Consider the following 18123-nt stretch of genomic DNA (forward strand, 5'->3'; position numbering starts at 1 on the left):
GGAAAAGTCTCACTGTGACGCGGAACGACTTACAAGATTTCTACAGTCTGCAACGAGGATATAGCCTGTATGGACTAATGACTTGATGATTATGACGAGCATACCCGGGGTGGAGAAGGAAGAGAGGTTTCGTGTTTTCTTTGGGACGATGATGACGACAACGATGGGGTTTCAATTCTGGCGCAGGGCACTAGGGTTTATGAGCATGGATGATGAATGAATCGGGTACGGAGGTACATAATTCTATTTCTGCTTTGGACGAACTCACGACTTGTTGGCGTTAGCACGTATGTAAAGTTATGTGCAGTGCTGTGTGAAGTGTGCTATGAATAGAAGTCGATGATTGCCAACACGGTGCGATGTGGCTATTTTGCGGCCAGCTTGCTTTTTTTTGGTGGAGGGGCAGTGGCAGTGCTGGATGCAGCGAGCGGCAAGGGGCTGGCGCACACAATCAGACCACAAGTTCATTGAACCAAAAGGCCGTGGCTTGTCGGTCGCAAAGCCATCAGCACGAGTGGCTAGTGTTTCCCTCTCGACCACTGCACCTCTGCCTCTATTCGTCGTCGCAGTCCATGCATCATCCTGCCGCCCTCGCCCAATGGCCGTCGGTGTTACTAAAAATATACGCTCGTACCCGTTGTCTTGTCCTGTCTTGTCCTGTCTCCTTCCTGTACTATCTTTCCCAACACCCACGCTCAAAGGCAACCAACCAGCCAGTCGCATGAAGCCGCCCCCGCCCCTTTGCTTCATCCCATCCCACGGGCGCTTCGCACCACAGCAGCAGCAACATGGTACTGCATGCCCACTTTTTTGGTGATGGAAAAAAAACCCCCCGAGGCACACTCACACTCATACAACCAATACCCAGCGTAATCTGCCTACTTACCCGTTCCCCACTGTCCGTTAAGCGCCCGCGCCACAACCCCGACTTATCCGCCCGCCCACCCAATACAAGGCTGTAAACGCCCCTCCGCTCCTCGTTTGACACCGTGCAGGCATCCTGACTAGACTGGGGGGGGGTTTCTTGTTCAACTCTACCATTGCTAACCCCGTGCATTCGTTGGCTATGCGTGCATTGCGACTGGCTCTGGACCCGCGTTTCAGGGTGCGAGAAGGTGCGTGTGCTGGATGTTGTTGTTGGCCCCCCCCCTTCTCCCCGGGAATTGAGCCATGTGGGCTCGGAAGATGGATTTGTCCTGTTTGGTTCCGCGTCATGCATGCATGCGTGTGTGCATGTGTGTCTAAGTAACTATGTGGTGGTACCTTACGTACATAGTATCTCTCCCCCCCCCCGTTGTATGCCCTTTGTATAAGGTTAATCGTGTATCCCCGCTTGTGCCTCTTTTCTTTCCTTTTTCGAACTCTGATATTGCCCATGGTGGTGGCTTGAAGAGAGATAAATACTACTACGCTTATTTTCTTAAAGTTTACATCGCACGGCGAAGACGACGACGACGACGTCGTCGTTCCTCCTCCCTCATCTTATCTTCCTTTTGATTGCAGACGCCGTACGTACGGAGCGAAAGCGAAGCCGAAGTCCTTTGCACGAGTCGATTTTTTTGCTTTTTTTCTGTCAATACGAAGCATAAGTCTTGTTTTGGGCTGGACCTCCTCGTTTCGTTCTCCACCACTTGCTTCTGACGGGACATTATCTTGATTTTATTTCCTTCTTTTCTGGTTTCGTCCTCATTCTCAGCTTTTCGTGCGCCAACTACGTCCTTCTTGCCTCCTGCCTGGTTCTTGGGATCACTCGACTTTTCTTTTCCTTGGGCAAATCTTTTGCACGCGCACGCCCCTGGTTCTTGAGAGAATTATATAGTATATTTTTTGTCGCACGTTGCTCTGGGTTGTGGGCGCTATGATGGGTTCGCGACGAGAGATGATGGGTGTGGTACTTGCGCTACTAGCATGTAAGTCTTTGGTCTCTACTCTAGTCGATATGTGTAATATCATACTACTAGAGGAATGGGGTGACATCTTCAATCTTGCCAAGGGGTTTACTAACATATTTGTGTAGTCTTCTTGCCAGTTGCAACTGCGCAAAGCACAACTTCCAACCTCACTGCAGCATCCACTTTTTACTTTGACCGCACAGAAACCCAGTTTTCAGTCAATGTTGCGGACGACTCTGATGATATCTTTATCTATTTCGCCAGCCCGGCGTATTCGTGGGTCGGTGTTGGGTTTGGTCCCAAGATGCAAGGAAGTCTGATGTTCATCATGTATCCCAACAGCAAGGGCAACAGTACGTTTTCTCTTCATCTGTCTCGATCCTCAAACTTTCAATCCCAGAGAAACAAAACAAGTCGTACTAACCTCAAACTAGACGTCACTATCTCCCCACGCATTGGCTCCAAAGCTGCGGAACCTACTTTCAACTCTTCGATTGACCTCTCTATCCTGCCCGGCACCACTGTCAACGACTCAATGCTCATCCTAAAAGCACGCTGTGGCAACTGCCGCGACTACATGGACACAAACGCAGAGGCTTACCCCATGATTTACGCGTTCGGTAACGGCGATAATCTCATGTCCAACTCGCCATCAGCAAACCTCGCGCGCCATTTTGGCTATGGCTCCTTCACCATGAACCTGCGCGCTGCCAATGGACCTGGGGGCGTGCCTGCACAGAGCAATGCACCAAACGGTGTCGAGATGCAAGGAGAAATGACCCGTGATCACGACCGCGCAAACCTCGCTCACGCCATCATGGGCTGCCTAGCGCTCTTTGTTCTCTGGCCATTGAACCTGATTGCTGTAGCGGTATTCAAGAATATCAAGATCCACGTCATGTTCAGCGCAATCATTCTCGTATTCCTGGTTGTCAGCTTTGCTCTAGGCGGGGTCGTCAGCGGACAATACAACCGCGTAAGTCATTTTCCACTATTTATTCCTTCACACTCAAACATACTAACCACCAATAGTCCAAAGCCTTCAACAGCCCCCACCAAATCTTCGCCTTGGTCGCCATCCTCCCCTTACTCTTAATGTCGATCCTTCCCGCCCTGAAGCACATCAACGCCCGCCTCCGCAGCCTGCACACCCCCCTCGCCTCCACCTCGTTCGTGCTGCTCGCTCTAACCGGCGGTCTGGGCCTACATCTCGCATCACAAACCCGCCCCATAATCCTCGTCTACACCGCCCTCTCCCTCGGCATCTTCATGTTCCTGATCCTCATGCACACCTGCATTCACAGACGAGGCTCTGCGTATGCGCGCGCGCTGAACCGTGGGTCCAATGATGACGACATCATGCTTGCTAAAATGGACGAGTACAGGAATACTCCCAACGCAGGTGGGTATGGAAACCAGCCCCCGCCACCGTATCCGCCACCGTATGGTAATACGGATGTGGGAGGCGTGCAGCATCAGAGGAATGGGAGTCGCTCCATGTATGGCGGCGGCACGATGCCCGGACCGCAGTATCTGCTTAATATGCACCCCGGGGTGCCGGTGCAGGTTAGTCGAATGTAAGAGGGGGGTTTGTGAGAGAATTTAGGGTTGAGGAAGAGAAAGATTTAAGATGATGACGATGATGTGACTTTTTTTTTTGCATTGCGAGGTTGGTATAGCATGGGGAGTGCTGGTATGGTTCAATCACCCTCTTTTTGATCTTCTTTTTTTTTCTGGTTGAAGCGGCTTTTGTTGTTTTTACGAGCGAAAGATACCATGGTGTGTTTGTTGGGTCGAGTTGGAATGTGGATGTGTATGATATTGGTTTTCTATAAGATGGCATAAATTGGGTCAATGTGTAAAGACTTCGTAGAGTAAAGGTACTTGTGGGTTTTCTTGCCCGCTGATCATATTGAATGATCTTCAAACAGCGAAATTGATAGTGGTTGAATGCGCAATGTCGACCAAAAAGACTTGAATGGAAATCATAGTGCTTTTCTTAAGTATAAGAGGTATCGAGGCTGGTTCGGTACTCGTCAAACAGAGCACATGACCAAGTTCTCAAAAGCAAATACATACCTGCATCAATACCACATCGTTAATCTCCTACACATCTTACATTCCTCCATTGCTACTTCATCCCAAGTATCCCTTTACCCAATACCCCAACTTGTGCGCCAACAAGCCCGACAACCTGGTCATTTGCATCACGATGTCCCATATCGCCGAAACGCTCCGTTTGACGGAACAAGCACCCCACTGCATGATTCATCCAAAATAATTATACTTTACTCGCAACCAAACAAACAGGGCTGAGTAAATCCCCAGAATCACCGATTTGCAGATCAACATTACTGGTGTGTTTGCGTTATTCGCCTAATCAAGCAGAAACAGTCTCATCAGCATGAAGAGAAAAGAAGAGAGAAAAAAAAACAAAGGATACATGTTGTAGCCACGCCCTGCCAAACCCCACATTGAAGTATTTCTGGACGTGTTTCAATAAGGATGGATAATGCGACCGAACAAGTCTGTTAATAGCCACAGCCTCAGCTTGGCAGGTTTTGCAGTTTAAACGGGCGTTTATCTCGCACGTCGGTCCGACGGATGCGTTTAAGCTTTGAGAGAGAGAGAAAAATAGAGAGAAGCTGACTGCCTAAATGTGGACGAAGGGCGAGATTGAATATTGCGTCGACGGCAGAGGTACGGGTGTCGGCTTCGCAGGACATTGTACCGATTGGCGTAGGTGTATTGCCGGTACGGTTGCACACAGTGCCACGAGATGAGGCTACACGAGGTCATGACGCGGAGAGCTGCGGATGGTCAAGGTCGAGAGATGCAGAATTTGGCTGTGCTGGAATAGGTTACATGTGCAGCTGTTGAGCGCATCTCGATATCAACGAGTACAAAAAAAGCAGTGGCTTGCTTGCTTCTGGTGTTGTGCATCTGCCACATGTACCGCTCCGGGATGCGATGATCCCCGCTTCCGTTAGCGCATCATCGGGTTGGGGGGGGGGGGGGGGGGGAAGAGGGGGAGAGCGTGTGGCGCTGTGCTGGGCACGAGGCCTTCCATTCGCCGTGGAACGTCCGGAAACAGGACGATGGCGTAGCAAAACTGCCCCACGTACAGCTCTTCAAGGCGTGCAAATTGCGCAAAGATGCTAGAGTAAGAGGTTCTGCTTTAACTATATTGGCATGTTCAGGCATGTTGATAGGTGTTTCGTTGGCTGCTTCAGCAGGTGTTTCACGAAGGGTGCGACACTCTGACCAGAGGTGGTCAGGGTCCATTGGTGTCGCACGTGACGATGACGCGGCGCATTGTCCTAAGGTTGCGCCATCTGAGGCACTGCCTTCCTCTGATCCCGAACTCCTTATTACCTTCAATTCTGCACCATCTTTCACTCTCTTGTCATTTGAATCTTGTCACCAATCAATATCTACAATGTCTCCTAGCAAACTGGGCGTCTTTGCGAACTTGGCGCTGGCCGCCAGCGCCATCCTCATCCCATCGACCATGGACTTGGACGAAGGCCACGCCTTGGAAGCGTTTGCAGTTAACCCCTTGCAGCGATCTGTTGCGCTTGAATGCCCAGGATGCGCTCTCGCAACCCTAGACGGCGATTCACTCAAGTGGAAGGAGGGCGCAGGCAACACATTCGTACGTTGTGCAACCTAAACACCAAAAACGTGGCATACTAACCCTTGACCAGCGCCTGGACTTTGACGTCGGACCCCAGGATGAGGCTCTCAATCTTGACAGTGCACAAATCTTCCCTCCTTCGGTTGGCATGGCCTTTGCGACATACCATCTTACCCAAATGGATCCTTCTTCGGACGACGGCCTGCGTCTACGCATTACAGGCTTTGAATTTGACTTCAACGGCGCCGAGACCATTTCGGAAGAGGGTACTGAGCTTCTTCCGATGACGCTCAGGATTACATCAGTTGAAGACATGCCTGTGGATCCTCCTGTGCTACAAATCAACATGCTAAAGAATACCGAGGGCCGTCTCATGATTGCATCGTTTAACAAGGCTGAGCCCAGCAGGGCCGGGCCTTCGGAGCAGGAATGCAACCAATGGCCTATGTACTGCAAGTGGAAGGGCATCATGGCCGACCGTCTCGAACAGCTCAAGCACATGGGTAAGCCTAGGCCTGGGTGCCACATGCGCATGCGCCCCCACAACCCCATGGAACATGAGACGATTGAGGGCAAGCCGCCACACCGCTTCCACCCCGGCAAGCCTCATCATGGTGAGGGCCAACACCACCATGGACACCACCATGGACACCACCCTGCACACCACCACCGCATTGCCATGTTTGTCCGTCGTGCCTTCTTCACCATCTTCGTTCCCATTCTCATTGGCGTCTTTGCTGGTACCTTGACATACCTAGTTGGCATGGCGCTAGGATGCCTGATTGCCATGACGGTTGCTAAGTTCCGTGGCCAGAGGTACCAGGCCATTGCTTTGCGTGAGGAGGATGTCGAGGACTTTGAAGATGGTGATGTTGAAGAGGGTCTGAAGACGGGAGAGCAGGATGAGAAGGAGGAATTTGCTGAGCTTCCAGCATACGATGCCCCTCCGGTCTATGATGAGGCTGCGGGCAAGACTGTCGACGAGACAAAGTAAAATAGTCGGGGGGGTGGACTGGTATCACAGAATGGACGTGACGCATTGATGGCGATGGACAGACTGCGACAGTGTTTTCATTTGTTGATTTAGCAGACTTGTAGAATGGCTAGAATGTGAGATGAGAGTCCCTTTGTCTTGAATCAGCGTACTTTTGACTCGTGTGAAGTTGAGTTGAGTAGCATTTGTTTAAATGCACTGTTTCTCAAGTACTGTCTCCCGCCGTTATGTGGTTGAGGGCCTAGAAGAACAGTGAATAGTAGTTGGGTGCAAAAGTCATTGGGCCATGCTACTACGTCACACTGGGTGCGCGTAGTTGGGTTTGGGTGAAGGCGCAGATCCGAGATAGGGCGTGTCGTGCAAGTCACGGTCCACCATTTCTCGAGACTGGAAACGGTGATGTAACAACAAAACCAGTCATGTGTTGTATCCGGGACCTTCATGTATGATTTTGAGGCGCTGCAGTGGTCTCTGGCGGGGCGCACACACGATGCAGCAGTGGGGTGTTGGAGGAGTAAGGTGGACGCGTTGAGAATGAAGTTGGCGCACGGGCCACCACACAGCCAGCAGTCGCAACTAGGAGGCGGGCGCGCCTGCCAGGTCAGGGCGCAATTCGAAGTGCTGCTTTCCAGGCCTTTTGATTTTGCTCGCAAATTGTGAGGGCGGCAACTCAGTCGCTTTTTGCTTCCATGTCCCCTCCCAACCCGGTTTAGCGCGGCCGCCTTTTGCGTGTGTGATCTCGAGGCAGCCGCCGCGCCCGTCCCTCGTCTATATAACCAGCCCGCCCACGCTCGCTGTACTCGTCTTCTTCCTCCCTTTTCGCATCCCCCCAGCTTTTCCCATCTCCATCCACCAACCCCACCCCATTCGCGTCTATCACCACAACCCATCACCTTCCAACTTACCAACCCTCTATCAACATGACTGGACGTAAGTACATTGATATCTCCCTCCCTGCCGCTACCCTCATCGCCTTTCGTGCGCGTTGCATCGTTGGTGTTGCATCACTGCCTGCGTCTGGCCAGGAGGCGCGCTTGGTGTTGAGGCTCAACGCGTCGCCCCACTATTGCGCCGCGCCTCTTACCCAACCCATCCGCGCCTATCACCACCTACACACGCTCTACATGTACAGTATGCTGACATCTTTCCTCAGGCGGCAAAGGTGGCAAGGGCCTCGGCAAGGGCGGTGCCAAGCGTCACCGAAAGATTCTTCGTGACAACATCCAGGGTATCACCAAGCCCGCCATCCGTCGTCTCGCTCGTCGTGGTGGTGTCAAGCGTATTTCTGCCAGTAAGCATCACCAGCATCACTATCTCGCCGACCTCTCTCTAACATGTCCCCAGTGATCTACGAAGAGACCCGTGGTGTCCTCAAGACCTTCCTCGAGAGCGTCATCCGTGATGCTGTCACATACACTGAGCACGCCAAGCGCAAGACCGTCACCTCGCTCGACGTTGTCTACGCTCTCAAGCGCCAGGGCCGTACCCTCTACGGTTTCGGTGGTTAAAGTTCTCGTCACATTGTTTATGGATATGATCTGGTCACGGCTATTAGTCTCAACGGCGTTAAATTCATGGGTGGTATGGGAATGATCAATATATGAAGCTTCCGTCTTCATCTTGGCTAGTCAAAGTCAATGCAAACACGTTCAATGCACTCCATATCGCGAAATTGTGATGTTTAGCCTCGTCTTCATTCAGTTATGGTGCTATGTTGCGCCGAGTCTCCCAACCAACTTGCCACGGCTTCTTCAACGGCCTTGCATGTCCCTGTTACCCCAAACAACCCACCCTCTACCCTAATGCTCTCCAGACTCCACTTTTTCAGCTCTTCACTGACACTCTCGACCCCATCTTCAACAACCAAGACGTCATATCCCCTGTCGCTCGCCTCCCTCACCGTACTGCTTACACATGCATCTGCCGTGACGCCACAGACCACCAGATTCTTCACACCCTTTGCCCTCAGCGCAAGATCCAACTCGGTGTGCACAAAGGCACCACGACCGGGCTTGTCGATCACCAACTCCCCCTCTACCGGCTTCAACTCGGCTACAATATCATGGCCCTCCTCTCCCCTGACCAACAGCCGACCTAGTGGCCCTCGACTCCCAATCTGCGCCCCATTGACTGCACTCCTATGCGCCTCTCTGCTGCTCACCGTCGCTAGATTACCCTCATGTCCTTCGCGCGTGTGCACCACATGGAAGCCCGCTCTCCGGAAGGTAGACAAGAGCGAGGCCAAGCGCGGGATTAAATCGCTGAAGCGCGTGATAGAATAGCCGGATGAAGCGAGGTAGCCACCTGGATGCAGAAAGTCGCGCTGCATGTCTATGAGGACCAGGGCAGTTGTGCTAGGGTGAAGGGAGGATGTGTGTGGGAAGGGATAGGGAGTGGTGTTGAGGATTTGTGTGGTCATTTTTGGTGAGGTATCCTTCTCTCTCCTACTCTGAAATCAAAATCGATGAGTTGTTCTGTGCACTTTTGACCAGTTTTATTTTTTTTGGAAGAGGGGTTACGAGTACCAATTTGGATGAATCCAGCAAATGTTGGAGATTGCGGAGTTCGCATGGCTTGGAACTGCCTTGGGCCAGGCGAACCCAAACGCTGACCACGCCTGTTTACCTAAACTGAAAGATTGAAGTACGGTACTTATTGCTGCGAGGTACTGTGGGTCTGATACTTCATCCACTATTGGGGGGGGGGGGATCCGCAAGAATGGCAATGTAACATTCCTTCCATCTTCCGTCCATAAACTTTTGATCAACATTACTATGCCTCAACATACACACATCCCTCCATTTCCCATCACTTCCCCAAGTATGAGCATACAAAGGCACAAGTCGAGATGTCTGAAGGAAGAAGAAAAGTAACCGCAAAAATGAGCTCTTGGTACATCTTACCCTGTCTTTTCCCACTGCGACCCCGCCCCACCTTCTCTAGTACACGAACCCCGGTTTGCTCCTTCCTTCCTATCTCCACCAATCGCCATACATCCATCTGCTGCGCGATAAGCCCCGTTTACACCGAGCCAACCAACCAACCCCGATCCATGGAAAACCTCCAATCTTTGCAATGGAGTCTCGAGATTTTTTTGTTATCAGAGGGGAGTGGAGGGGGGAGGAGTCAATGACGCAGAGTCAGGGTAGTACCGTATCCGCCCCGTTCATATCGTGGCTTATCTTTGTGTTGCTTACAAGCTCCGATTGGGGGGGTATACCCTTGAAAAGGCTGGTTGCTGGATGAATCAGTTTCTTTCACACTTGGGATTTGATTTTACTTACTACTTTGTTTCTCGGGTAAGGGAGTAAGGAGTAGATATGGCGGATACGCTTGATGAGAAGAAGGCGCTGGATAGTACTGCCACCAGCGACGATGATGTGCTTGCGCAGCTGGGATATACCCAGGGTGAGTATGCTTCAGATGGTGGTCTTGGGTAGCAGGCTAACAAGATGACAGAGTTGAAGCGCAGTTTCGGACTGCTGGGTATGGTTGGCTTCTCGTTTAGTATCGTCACATCGTGGACTGCACTGTCTGGTGTTCTTATCATCGGCGTGGAATCCGGAGGACCGCCAGTCATGATATGGGGCTGGGTGTGTGTTTGCTTGGTTACGCTCGCAGTGGCGTATTCCATGGCTGAGATGTGTAGCGCGTAAGAAGTCCATGCATGGTTTGAGGGATTTTGCTGATATTTTTTTTTAGATACCCTGTTGCTGGTGGCCAGTACAGTTGGGTTGCCATATTAGCCCCTTCGCGCTGGGCTAAATCAATGAGCTATCTTTGTGGATGGCAAGTGCGAATAGGGACTCAAATTTCTGGGTTTGACTGACTCTCCTAGGTTCATGTTAATCGGGATCATATGCATGGGTTCTGTTAACAACAATGTAGCTGCAAACTTCATACTCGGGACTGCTCAACTAAACTACGGGTTCACCATTGAACGCTGGCATACCGTTCTAGTCACGTACCTGATCACATGGATCGCAGCCACCTCAAACATCTACCTCCCACATATCCTCAACAAGCTCTCCAAGGCTATCTTCATCTGGAACCTGACCTCGTTCGTCGTGTGCTTCATCACCATCCTGGCCACGAACGATAAGAAACAGTCGGCGAGCTACGTATTCAGCGACTTCCAAAACTTTACCGGGTGGAATGTACCATACGCCACCTGTCTCGGTCTGCTACAGTCGGCTTTTGGAATGTGCTGTTACGATGCACCGTCACATATGACTGAAGAGATCAAGGATGCGCGCAAGCAGGCGCCTCGCGCAATCGTCATGTCAGTGTACATAGGCTTCTTCACCGGCTTCGCATGGCTTGTTGCGCTATGCTTCTGCATTGGCGATCTCGAGGCAACGGGCAGCACACCGACTGGAGTGCCAGTCATTGAAATCATGCTCCACTCCACAAACAGTATCGCAGGAACATCTACCCTAGCTTCAATGATAGGTGTAATTACCGTCGTGTGTGCCAATTCGCTCATGGCGGAGGGATCGAGGGCTGTCTATGCGTTTGCTCGTGACAACGGTCTACCGTTTTCCAACGTGCTCAGCACTGTATCCGAGCGATCGGTTCCCGTGTACGCAGTCTTGCTCACAACCGTCGTGCAAATGGCCTTCAACTCTATCTATTTTGGCACAACAACTGGTTTCAACACCATCATCGGCATTGCTACCCAAGGGTTCTGTGAGTAAAAGTCTTCGTTTGATTCAACCTTGGAGAAAAAAAACTTGATATGCTCATACTGTTCTCAACAGATCTCTCATACCTAATGCCTCTTCTCTCCCGCATTCTGGCGCACTTTACAGGCAAAAAGACACGTCTAGAAGGCCCATACTCGCTCGGAAGATGGGGCATCGTGCTCAACATCATCGGCTTCTTGTACCTCACTTTCGTATGTGTGGTTTCCAACTTGCCCACCGTTACGCCCGTGACGAGCGAGAATATGAATTACACATCTGCTGCCACTGGCGCGGTGATGCTGCTTAGCTTGGTGTTTTGGATCATGACGGGCAGGAAGAAGTTTAGAGGGCCAGCGCATGATGAGCTTGTGGATACGAGTAGGCTGGCTGCGTAGAGTATGCAGACAGTGTAAAGCTGGGATGCTGAGCGGGAGATGAGCGTTTAGCGTCATGCTTGGCTTTGCTCAATGCAGGTACCATGCTTGAAAAGAAAGAACGATGCAGCAAGACGGTGAAGAAGAAAGAAAAAAAGAAAAAAAAAGGAGGCTAGAAGCATGGCAGGGCTGCAGAATTCTCCTTTTTAGCCAGTAGAAAAGTATCTTTCTCAACAAGTTCGTCTTTGGTGTGGGAAAATAGAGTGCAGTATACTAGCGGTGAAGGGCATGGTTCCGGAGCTGACAGGTTGGATAGCTAGGTTCGCAGACTATTCCCTGCAGATCTGTCGCGTACCTGAGCCTCCTTTACTAGGGTGAAAGGCGATCTCTTCACCGCACCGCACTGAGGCTGGATTCGCCCGAATACCACGGAAGACGGCTGATATTATAAATCAGCATTTGTGCCGTACTATGCAGAAATATGCTGAAACAATGAAGCGGATGGTACGGCATTATCTCACCAATTGTTCCTGGTTTCCTCGACTTGTTAGACTTGCCAGCACATTGAGCAGGGGAGTGTTCCCGCTAGTGTGGAGACTAGCGCCCGTGCTAGCGCCGGACCCGGTGCCTTGGCGCATGCGACAATGCCAACAAAGAAGCTAGCCACCGCATAAAGACTTCAACGGCCAGGTTGCGGTGAGTAACCCAACTTGCGCGATGAACGAGGAATCGGATTATGATCGTATAGTAGAGCTGACGGGACAGAAGGAGGCTCTGGAGAGGCATTATGCTGTGCTCAAGGATGAGTTGACAAAGGCAGAGAGCTCGCTGCGCGCCGCAAACGACGAGCTCAAGAGAAGTACAGATGCGTTGGACATTGAAAAGAACAAATCCAAAGGCCTCCATACCCTCATCAAGAAGCTCGAAAAGGACATTGATCACGAGAAAGCCGCCACCAAAGACGCCGAGGAACGCGTAGAAGAACTCTACTCGGATCTCAACCAGTCGCGCTTCGCCCACCGCTCTGCCCTCATCGACCGCGATGAGGCGCTCGCCGACCACCGAGACTTGAAGCTCCAACTCGAGGATCTGAAGGAACAATGGCAAGAGTCGGAGGAGAGGATTGCGGCCTTGGAGGCTGATCTAGAAGAGGCACAAAAGGCCGTCTATCATGCCCAAGACATAGAGCACGACATAACGTCACTGCGCGAGCAGATTGGCGAACAGGAGCGCACCATCATCATCAAGGATGAGCGAATCAGCCACCTTGAAATGCAGGTGCAGAAGGAGAGACAGCGCATCTATCACACTGCCGACGCGATTGCCAGAGAAAACGCTGCCTCTCCCGTCGACGAGGACCAGCACATTGGCGCTATCGGCGACTCGTTGGCTTCTGAGCTTTCGGCCATCGACGATGCCGAGTTTTACGAAATTGAATGGAACGACTACTCACACATCCAAGAGACGCCCCTCACCTACGAACCAATTGCGCCTTCGGTCCCACCGCCTTCAACTATTCATAGCCAGGAGTCTGTTAGCATCTCGCCAGTTGCTGCTCATGTACCCCGACTTACACTCGACGTGCGTGAAGCCGGTCGCCTGGAGCCTCGCGAACCCGCTCTGGATTCACATTTTACTGTCAGCATTATTGAGGGTACCAGCACAGAGCCTGTTGCTGCGACAGTATCTAAACACACGTTGATTATGCGTGAGACGGCAAGCACTGGGCCGATTGAGCCCGCTCGCGCCCCTCTGTCGAGCATGTATACGAGCGAAGTTGCCAGCTTTGCACCCCGAGGGCCTGCCCGCGTTGCGCCGAGCAGCTTGAACCAGCACGAAATTGTCAGTATTGCACCACAAAAACCTGGAGTCGCGACATTAACGGTGAGTGTGAGGGAAGCTGGCAGCACGATCCCGACAGTGCGCCGCATCTCCACCACGAACTGCTCGGCCCAGACCGACGTCGCCCGACTCACGACCGAATTCGCTGGCTACGCGTCTGTTAGCACGACTCCGAGCACACCTGTCCGGGTCGCAACGGCTGAATCTCCTGCTCAAACGGATTCGCCAGTGCTTCGAAACGAGCTCGTCGATTACGCAACTGTCAGCACAATTCCGATTGCAGCCGTTGAAGCCGTCGCTGCTGAGCCAGTCGCATCGACGCTTTCTGGCCCTCATCCTGTTCTGGACATCGCTCCTGTTGCACCTACGGTGGTCGAGCGCAAATTCGCCTCCTCCGTCACCAAAGGGACCCAGACCGTTCCCGAGAGCCCGACGGCAGGCACGCCCAACGAGTGTGTCTCTGTCGTGACGACGCATGAGGTTCAGCCTGAAAACATTGTTGTGCGAGTCAAGCCCAAAGTTCTCATGCTTAGCATGGGGGTACAGACGATTGCCGAGACAGCGAGTGTTGTCGATGACAGGGAAGAAGTAGAGCGGCGTGCTCCACAGCCTCTTCCTGCAACGGTACCCAAGACGACGCTTGAAGCTGTTATGGACTGGGTGCCCACTGTGCTCAACCTCGCCCTGGTAGTCTTCTGCCTCTACCTCTACATGCGGCTCAACGCCTGGCAACGGGCCAATGGCGTGGGAGTGGGCGGCGGGCGCGGCAACAGCGCTACCCGCAGCGGCGCATACGGCAATGGACGACGCCTCTTTGGCATCTTCCCCGTGGGCATGAACGAGGGCGAGTCGTGGTGGAGCGAGAAGATTGCGCGTCACACGTCGTCTGCTGTGTCGCGGTTCGAGGACTGGGCCGGACTCGCGTATGAACCGCTTTACTGAGCTCACTTCTTGTTCCTTGAGATTACGTTGTCAAGTCCAGATTTCGCTCTTGTTCTTGCGGATATGCTCTCGTCCTCGTTTGCCCCTCCTCCCCTTTTATTGGTTTTTTTTTTTCACGCAGCGGGATACACCAATTTTCACGAACCACACTTTTTTTTAACGAAGCGACATTGCGAGGGGGTATTTTTTTTTGTTTCTCCAACAAAGGCTTCCTTTTAGCCCAGGGAGTTTTTTTTTGTACTTGCACGTTCTTCCACATCACAGATCACGCACAAAGTAAAAGATACACTCCATCATCCACGCCTCCCCCTTTGATACCCCCCTTTTATTTTAGGTTTTTTTTTTAACTTTCCTTGTTTTCACGATGAAATTGGCAAGATTACAAAATACACATGGGCATGTGAATGGAGAGATGGTTAGTAATGAAGGATGGGGAATAGTAGTAGTAGTAGTAGTAGTAGTAGTAGTAGTAGTAGTAGTAGTAGTAGTAGTTAGCAGTAGTGGTAATATCGAGGGAAAAGAGAGAGAGAGAGAGAGAGAGAGAGAGAGAGAGAGAGAGAGAGAGAGAGAGAGACAGATTGTATGAGGGAAAGAGTGAATGGAAATGGCAATGGGATATGAGAATGGGACAAATGTATATACGAGTCATGGAAATAGTTTAGTTTTTTTGTCATAAAGATGGAATTTACGAGTTGATGTAGAGAGATTTTGAGGTTGGAAAGCAAAAAAAATAAAAAATACAATAATTATTTTGATTGAGAGGGGAGAGAAGTTATAAACTGCTGACTTTGTAATATTGGCTTGTCTTTATCTTTTGGGTCTCATCTCTCCGTATATCCTTGTTTCCCCCCATCAACTAGTCAGTGGAAAAGAGACGGGAATTGTTCGTATTTTCCTTTTCCCGCCACCTGAGTTGTTCTGAGCGCAGGACAAAGAAGGGACGATCAAGGGTGCTTGATTGGCAAAAAAAAAAGGAACAGGTCACGGGGAAAAAAGGGTTGATGATTCGGGCTGCAAGTGTGTCTGTGGAGATCTAGACTCGGGCAACTAACAACCCTCATGTAACCTTACTTGATGTTTTTTTTTTCATTTTTTTGAGTTTTGAAAAGAAAGAAAAAAAAAGACAGAGAGAGATTGGTTGGGTTTGGAGCCAAGTTTTCCCCTTCCAAGACCTTGGGCGTCACACACATGCACAGAGTTGGATAGGGAGATTGATCAAAGGAGGGGGCGTGTGTGCAGTAGTTAATCACGGGGAAGGCAAGTCCATACGAAGGTAGAATAGTATGGACATGGGGGCCACACAAGTATCACGGGAAGTCGCTCATTACCGGCAACAGACATGTTTCGGGCCATTGGTCTGGGGCAAAGATAGGGAGTAGAGTACGTCAGCCGGTCAGCAGAATAACGAAGATCCCGCTGGCAAACGTCACTGTACGGCTGGGGCGGGCACGTCTGGGTTCATGGAAGAGGGCCAGCCAGGGCAGTCTGGGGCACGAGGGCGGGTATGCGATCGGCCTTTTGGGCTCCAGTGTGCCGGGCTACGGTAGATGCGAGTATGTGCATGCTTGGGCTACGTTTTGTTTCCCATTGCGCCGGTAAAAGCATGGACACATGCGGTAAATGTGTGTGTGTGTGTGTGTGTGTGTGTATGTGTGTGCATGGCGCCGATTGGGAGAAGGTAGGGCGATGGGTAGGGTAGGCGAAGGGTACAGACTGAGTACGTCTACTTATCAACGTCGGGCGGTTGGACATGTGCAGCAGAGGCAGGCGCATGTTGGCTTGTGGGTTGGGCGTATGGCAGTTATCAAGCAATCTATGTGCAGACAGTTGCCGTGGAAGCCCCGCATGCGTGGAAAGCAAAGGCTCCGGGTGGATTCGGGCCGGGGGCGACGGGCTGATAGCATCAGAGCCCAAGTGCATGTCGAAGGTGAGTGCGGGCATGGTAGCAGGAGCTCAGTGGTCCGGCCACGTGAGAGGCGGGTCGAGGGCGGTCGAGGTACAGGAGCAGAGGGAGTTTATGGTTGCGGGAGTGGCTGGGGCAAGTGGCTGCCAAGCGTAGTGCAGTGGTCGTGGTCGTGGTCGTGGTGCCAGCCGGGTTGGAGATAGCGCGGTTGGGCAGGCGGGCGGGTCGATTCGCAGCGTCGTCGGTTTGCTTGGGTCTTGTCTTTTTTGGCGTGAGGGAGCACCGACAGTGCATAGCCGGGAGGCTCGGCCGGGGGGCTGGTGAGAACGTGTGTGTATGCAGATGCTATGTATGCACTTGGTAAGTATGGAAGTATGGAAGTAGCGTGTGTGTCGTAGCGGGCGTAGTATCATGTACAAGCCAAGATGGGATGCAGGACCAGCAGCGAAGAACCCTGGAGAGGTTCACGGGGGCGGACTGTGCGGGCTGACGACGGGCGGCGGGACGAGGGGTGACGTGGGTGGTTATGCGGTATGCGGGCTTGGGCAGCAGGGCAGCAGGGCAGCGGGCAGCGGGCAGCATGAGCAGGGCAGTTGCCGTGGCACAGGAACACGTGCTCGCCGGCCTGGCTTTGTCGCAGCTCGCACTCGTCTGGTGCGCGACTGGATGAGTGCAAGTGCACGCCCGTGGGTGGGCGAGTCTTGTCGACGACTAATAGCAAGCGGCCACGAGGGAGGAGCGGAGGGAATGGGCCCAAGGCTCGCGGTACGGGGGAGGCGTTCCTACTGGCAGAGCCGGGCGAGCGTGAGAGCGTGTGGGTGTGTGTGCCTTGTGTCGGTGAGGCGACTGGCGAGGGCAGAGCATAGTGGGAGCAGCACAGCAGCACCAGCAGGCATGCCAACGTCACCACCGGCCAGCCCACACCAGCGGCTGGCACCGGCCTGCCTGACACGGGCACAGGCACTCGCAGCCAATGTCGATTGCATTTGCAAACCCACCGTAAAATCTGCCGCCGTCGGCTGTGCCCGAGCCAAACCGCCGTCCCCACGCTGCTGGAGCGGTCGAGTCGTGTGTGGTGTCGGCCAATGTGCAGGCAGGCCAGGCGCGCCGGCGACAGCGGGTCTGTGGTACATGTGCTCTGCTAGCTTGCTGACCGTCAGGCGCTGGCCCGTGGCAGTTGATGCCCAAGCGGCGCCATGGCAGGCCCTGTTGCCCGTCTCCACACCACTCGCTGCACCCTCGCCCGCGCCCTCGCCTCCCATGGCCGCCGTCTTCTGGCCCACGCGAATAACTACTTCGCCTGCCGTCGGTGCGCCCCTCTTCTTTTAGTCTTTTCCTTCTCTTTCTGCCTGCCCGCCCGCTTCGAGCTGCTTGACTGTTGCTGCTGCTGCTGCTGCTGCTACTGCCGCTGCTTGCAACCACTACTGCTGCACCAGTCTGCCCTCCCCCCCTCTCCCACGTCTACCTACACCACCCCTCCCCTACCAAGAAATCCTTCCCTTCGCCTGCTTGCTGCCCGAAGAGCCTGTGCCCCTCTTCCCAGCACACTGACGTGCATATCTGCGCCAGCTCCCAAGCTGAGCCCATCTACGTCGGCCAATCACCCCGCACTCGCTGCGCCCAACCCTCACCTGCGGCTCTGCTCAAGCTCATCCTTCCTCGCGCAAACACGCTCTCTCCCTCCCTCTTTCCCCTCAGCAACGTAGCCTGCGAAAGTGCGCAATATCGCCTCTCGCATAGTCTCTAGTATCCCTCTAGGCACTCTCCTGTCGTGATCCCCCCCACCGGCAGCAAAACCTTACTCCACCCTCTCCTGGCCAGGAACCTGGATCCCATCACCGTCGGTATCCCAAA

General features: G+C 52.7%; 8 protein-coding genes across 8 annotated transcripts; 6 read left to right on the forward strand and 2 right to left on the reverse strand.

Annotated features, from left to right (window-relative positions):
- Positions 1–297: 297 nt before the first annotated feature.
- On the reverse strand, positions 298–1754 carry PSV08DRAFT_375595 (uncharacterized protein; the record flags this gene model as incomplete). The annotated part of the gene is made up of 3 exons (XM_066093310.1): positions 1273–1754; positions 887–1009; positions 298–765 (listed from the first exon to the last, which is right to left on the reverse strand). Exons 1-3 carry the CDS (start codon positions 1375–1377, stop codon positions 298–300), a joined length of 696 nt encoding a protein of 231 aa, XP_065949892.1. The 5' UTR covers positions 1378–1754.
- On the forward strand, positions 1755–3772 carry PSV08DRAFT_200 (uncharacterized protein). Its single transcript, XM_014219377.2, has 4 exons — positions 1755–1910; positions 2018–2245; positions 2327–2868; positions 2925–3772. Exons 1-4 carry the CDS (start codon positions 1859–1861, stop codon positions 3471–3473), a joined length of 1371 nt encoding a protein of 456 aa, XP_014074852.2. The 5' UTR covers positions 1755–1858; the 3' UTR covers positions 3474–3772.
- Positions 3773–5253: 1481 nt separating this feature from the next.
- Positions 5254–6666, forward strand: PSV08DRAFT_212993 (uncharacterized protein). Its single transcript, XM_014219376.1, has 2 exons — positions 5254–5547; positions 5600–6666. Exons 1-2 carry the CDS (start codon positions 5332–5334, stop codon positions 6521–6523), a joined length of 1140 nt encoding a protein of 379 aa, XP_014074851.1. The 5' UTR covers positions 5254–5331; the 3' UTR covers positions 6524–6666.
- A 777-nt stretch (positions 6667–7443) lies between these two features.
- Positions 7444–8185, forward strand: PSV08DRAFT_397694 (histone-fold-containing protein; the record flags this gene model as incomplete). The annotated part of the gene is made up of 3 exons (XM_014219375.2): positions 7444–7654; positions 7686–7814; positions 7868–8185. The coding sequence occupies 3 exons, from the start codon at positions 7444–7446 to the stop codon at positions 8029–8031; spliced, it is 504 nt and encodes a 167-aa protein (XP_014074850.2). The 3' UTR covers positions 8032–8185.
- A 31-nt stretch (positions 8186–8216) lies between these two features.
- PSV08DRAFT_375599 (Isochorismatase-like protein) lies at positions 8217–8942 on the reverse strand (the record flags this gene model as incomplete). The annotated part of the gene is made up of 1 exon (XM_014219374.1): positions 8217–8942. The coding sequence occupies one exon, from the start codon at positions 8940–8942 to the stop codon at positions 8217–8219; it is 726 nt and encodes a 241-aa protein (XP_014074849.1).
- An 863-nt stretch (positions 8943–9805) lies between these two features.
- Positions 9806–11771, forward strand: PSV08DRAFT_192270 (amino acid/polyamine transporter I). The gene is given in 5 exon segments (XM_014219373.1): positions 9806–9931; positions 9983–10175; positions 10226–10342; positions 10362–11212; positions 11284–11771. 5 exon segments carry the CDS (start codon positions 9844–9846, stop codon positions 11601–11603), a joined length of 1569 nt encoding a protein of 522 aa, XP_014074848.1. The 5' UTR covers positions 9806–9843; the 3' UTR covers positions 11604–11771.
- A 492-nt stretch (positions 11772–12263) lies between these two features.
- PSV08DRAFT_397697 (uncharacterized protein) lies at positions 12264–14366 on the forward strand (the record flags this gene model as incomplete). Its single annotated transcript, XM_066093540.1, has 1 exon — positions 12264–14366. The coding sequence occupies exon 1, from the start codon at positions 12300–12302 to the stop codon at positions 14364–14366; it is 2067 nt and encodes a 688-aa protein (XP_065949893.1). The 5' UTR covers positions 12264–12299.
- A 2314-nt stretch (positions 14367–16680) lies between these two features.
- On the forward strand, positions 16681–17598 carry PSV08DRAFT_242252 (uncharacterized protein; the record flags this gene model as incomplete). Its single annotated transcript, XM_066092282.1, has 1 exon — positions 16681–17598. One exon carries the CDS (start codon positions 16681–16683, stop codon positions 17596–17598), a length of 918 nt encoding a protein of 305 aa, XP_065949894.1.
- Positions 17599–18123: the final 525 nt, after the last annotated feature.

This window comes from Bipolaris maydis (genome assembly GCF_028858645.1).
Source record: "Bipolaris maydis strain C4 unplaced genomic scaffold PSV08scaffold_1, whole genome shotgun sequence".
NCBI lineage: Eukaryota > Fungi > Ascomycota > Dothideomycetes > Pleosporales > Pleosporaceae > Bipolaris > Bipolaris maydis.

Excerpts from the sequence above, each read along its gene's own strand:
- PSV08DRAFT_192270 (XM_014219373.1), top strand. The coding sequence starts at position 9,844 with ATGGCGGATACGCTTGATGAGAAGAAGGCGCTGGATAGTACTGCCACC. Across the intron at positions 9,932-9,982 it reads GCAGCTGGGATATACCCAGG|AGTTGAAGCGCAGTTTCGGA; the intron begins GTGAGTATGCTT and ends ACAAGATGACAG. Across the intron at positions 11,213-11,283 it reads CATTGCTACCCAAGGGTTCT|ATCTCTCATACCTAATGCCT; the intron begins GTGAGTAAAAGT and ends TGTTCTCAACAG.
- PSV08DRAFT_212993 (XM_014219376.1), top strand. The coding sequence starts at position 5,332 with ATGTCTCCTAGCAAACTGGGCGTCTTTGCGAACTTGGCGCTGGCCGCC. Across the intron at positions 5,548-5,599 it reads AGGGCGCAGGCAACACATTC|CGCCTGGACTTTGACGTCGG; the intron begins GTACGTTGTGCA and ends ACCCTTGACCAG.
- PSV08DRAFT_200 (XM_014219377.2), top strand. The coding sequence starts at position 1,859 with ATGATGGGTTCGCGACGAGAGATGATGGGTGTGGTACTTGCGCTACTA. Across the intron at positions 1,911-2,017 it reads GGTACTTGCGCTACTAGCAT|TCTTCTTGCCAGTTGCAACT; the intron begins GTAAGTCTTTGG and ends ATATTTGTGTAG. Across the intron at positions 2,869-2,924 it reads TCAGCGGACAATACAACCGC|TCCAAAGCCTTCAACAGCCC; the intron begins GTAAGTCATTTT and ends AACCACCAATAG.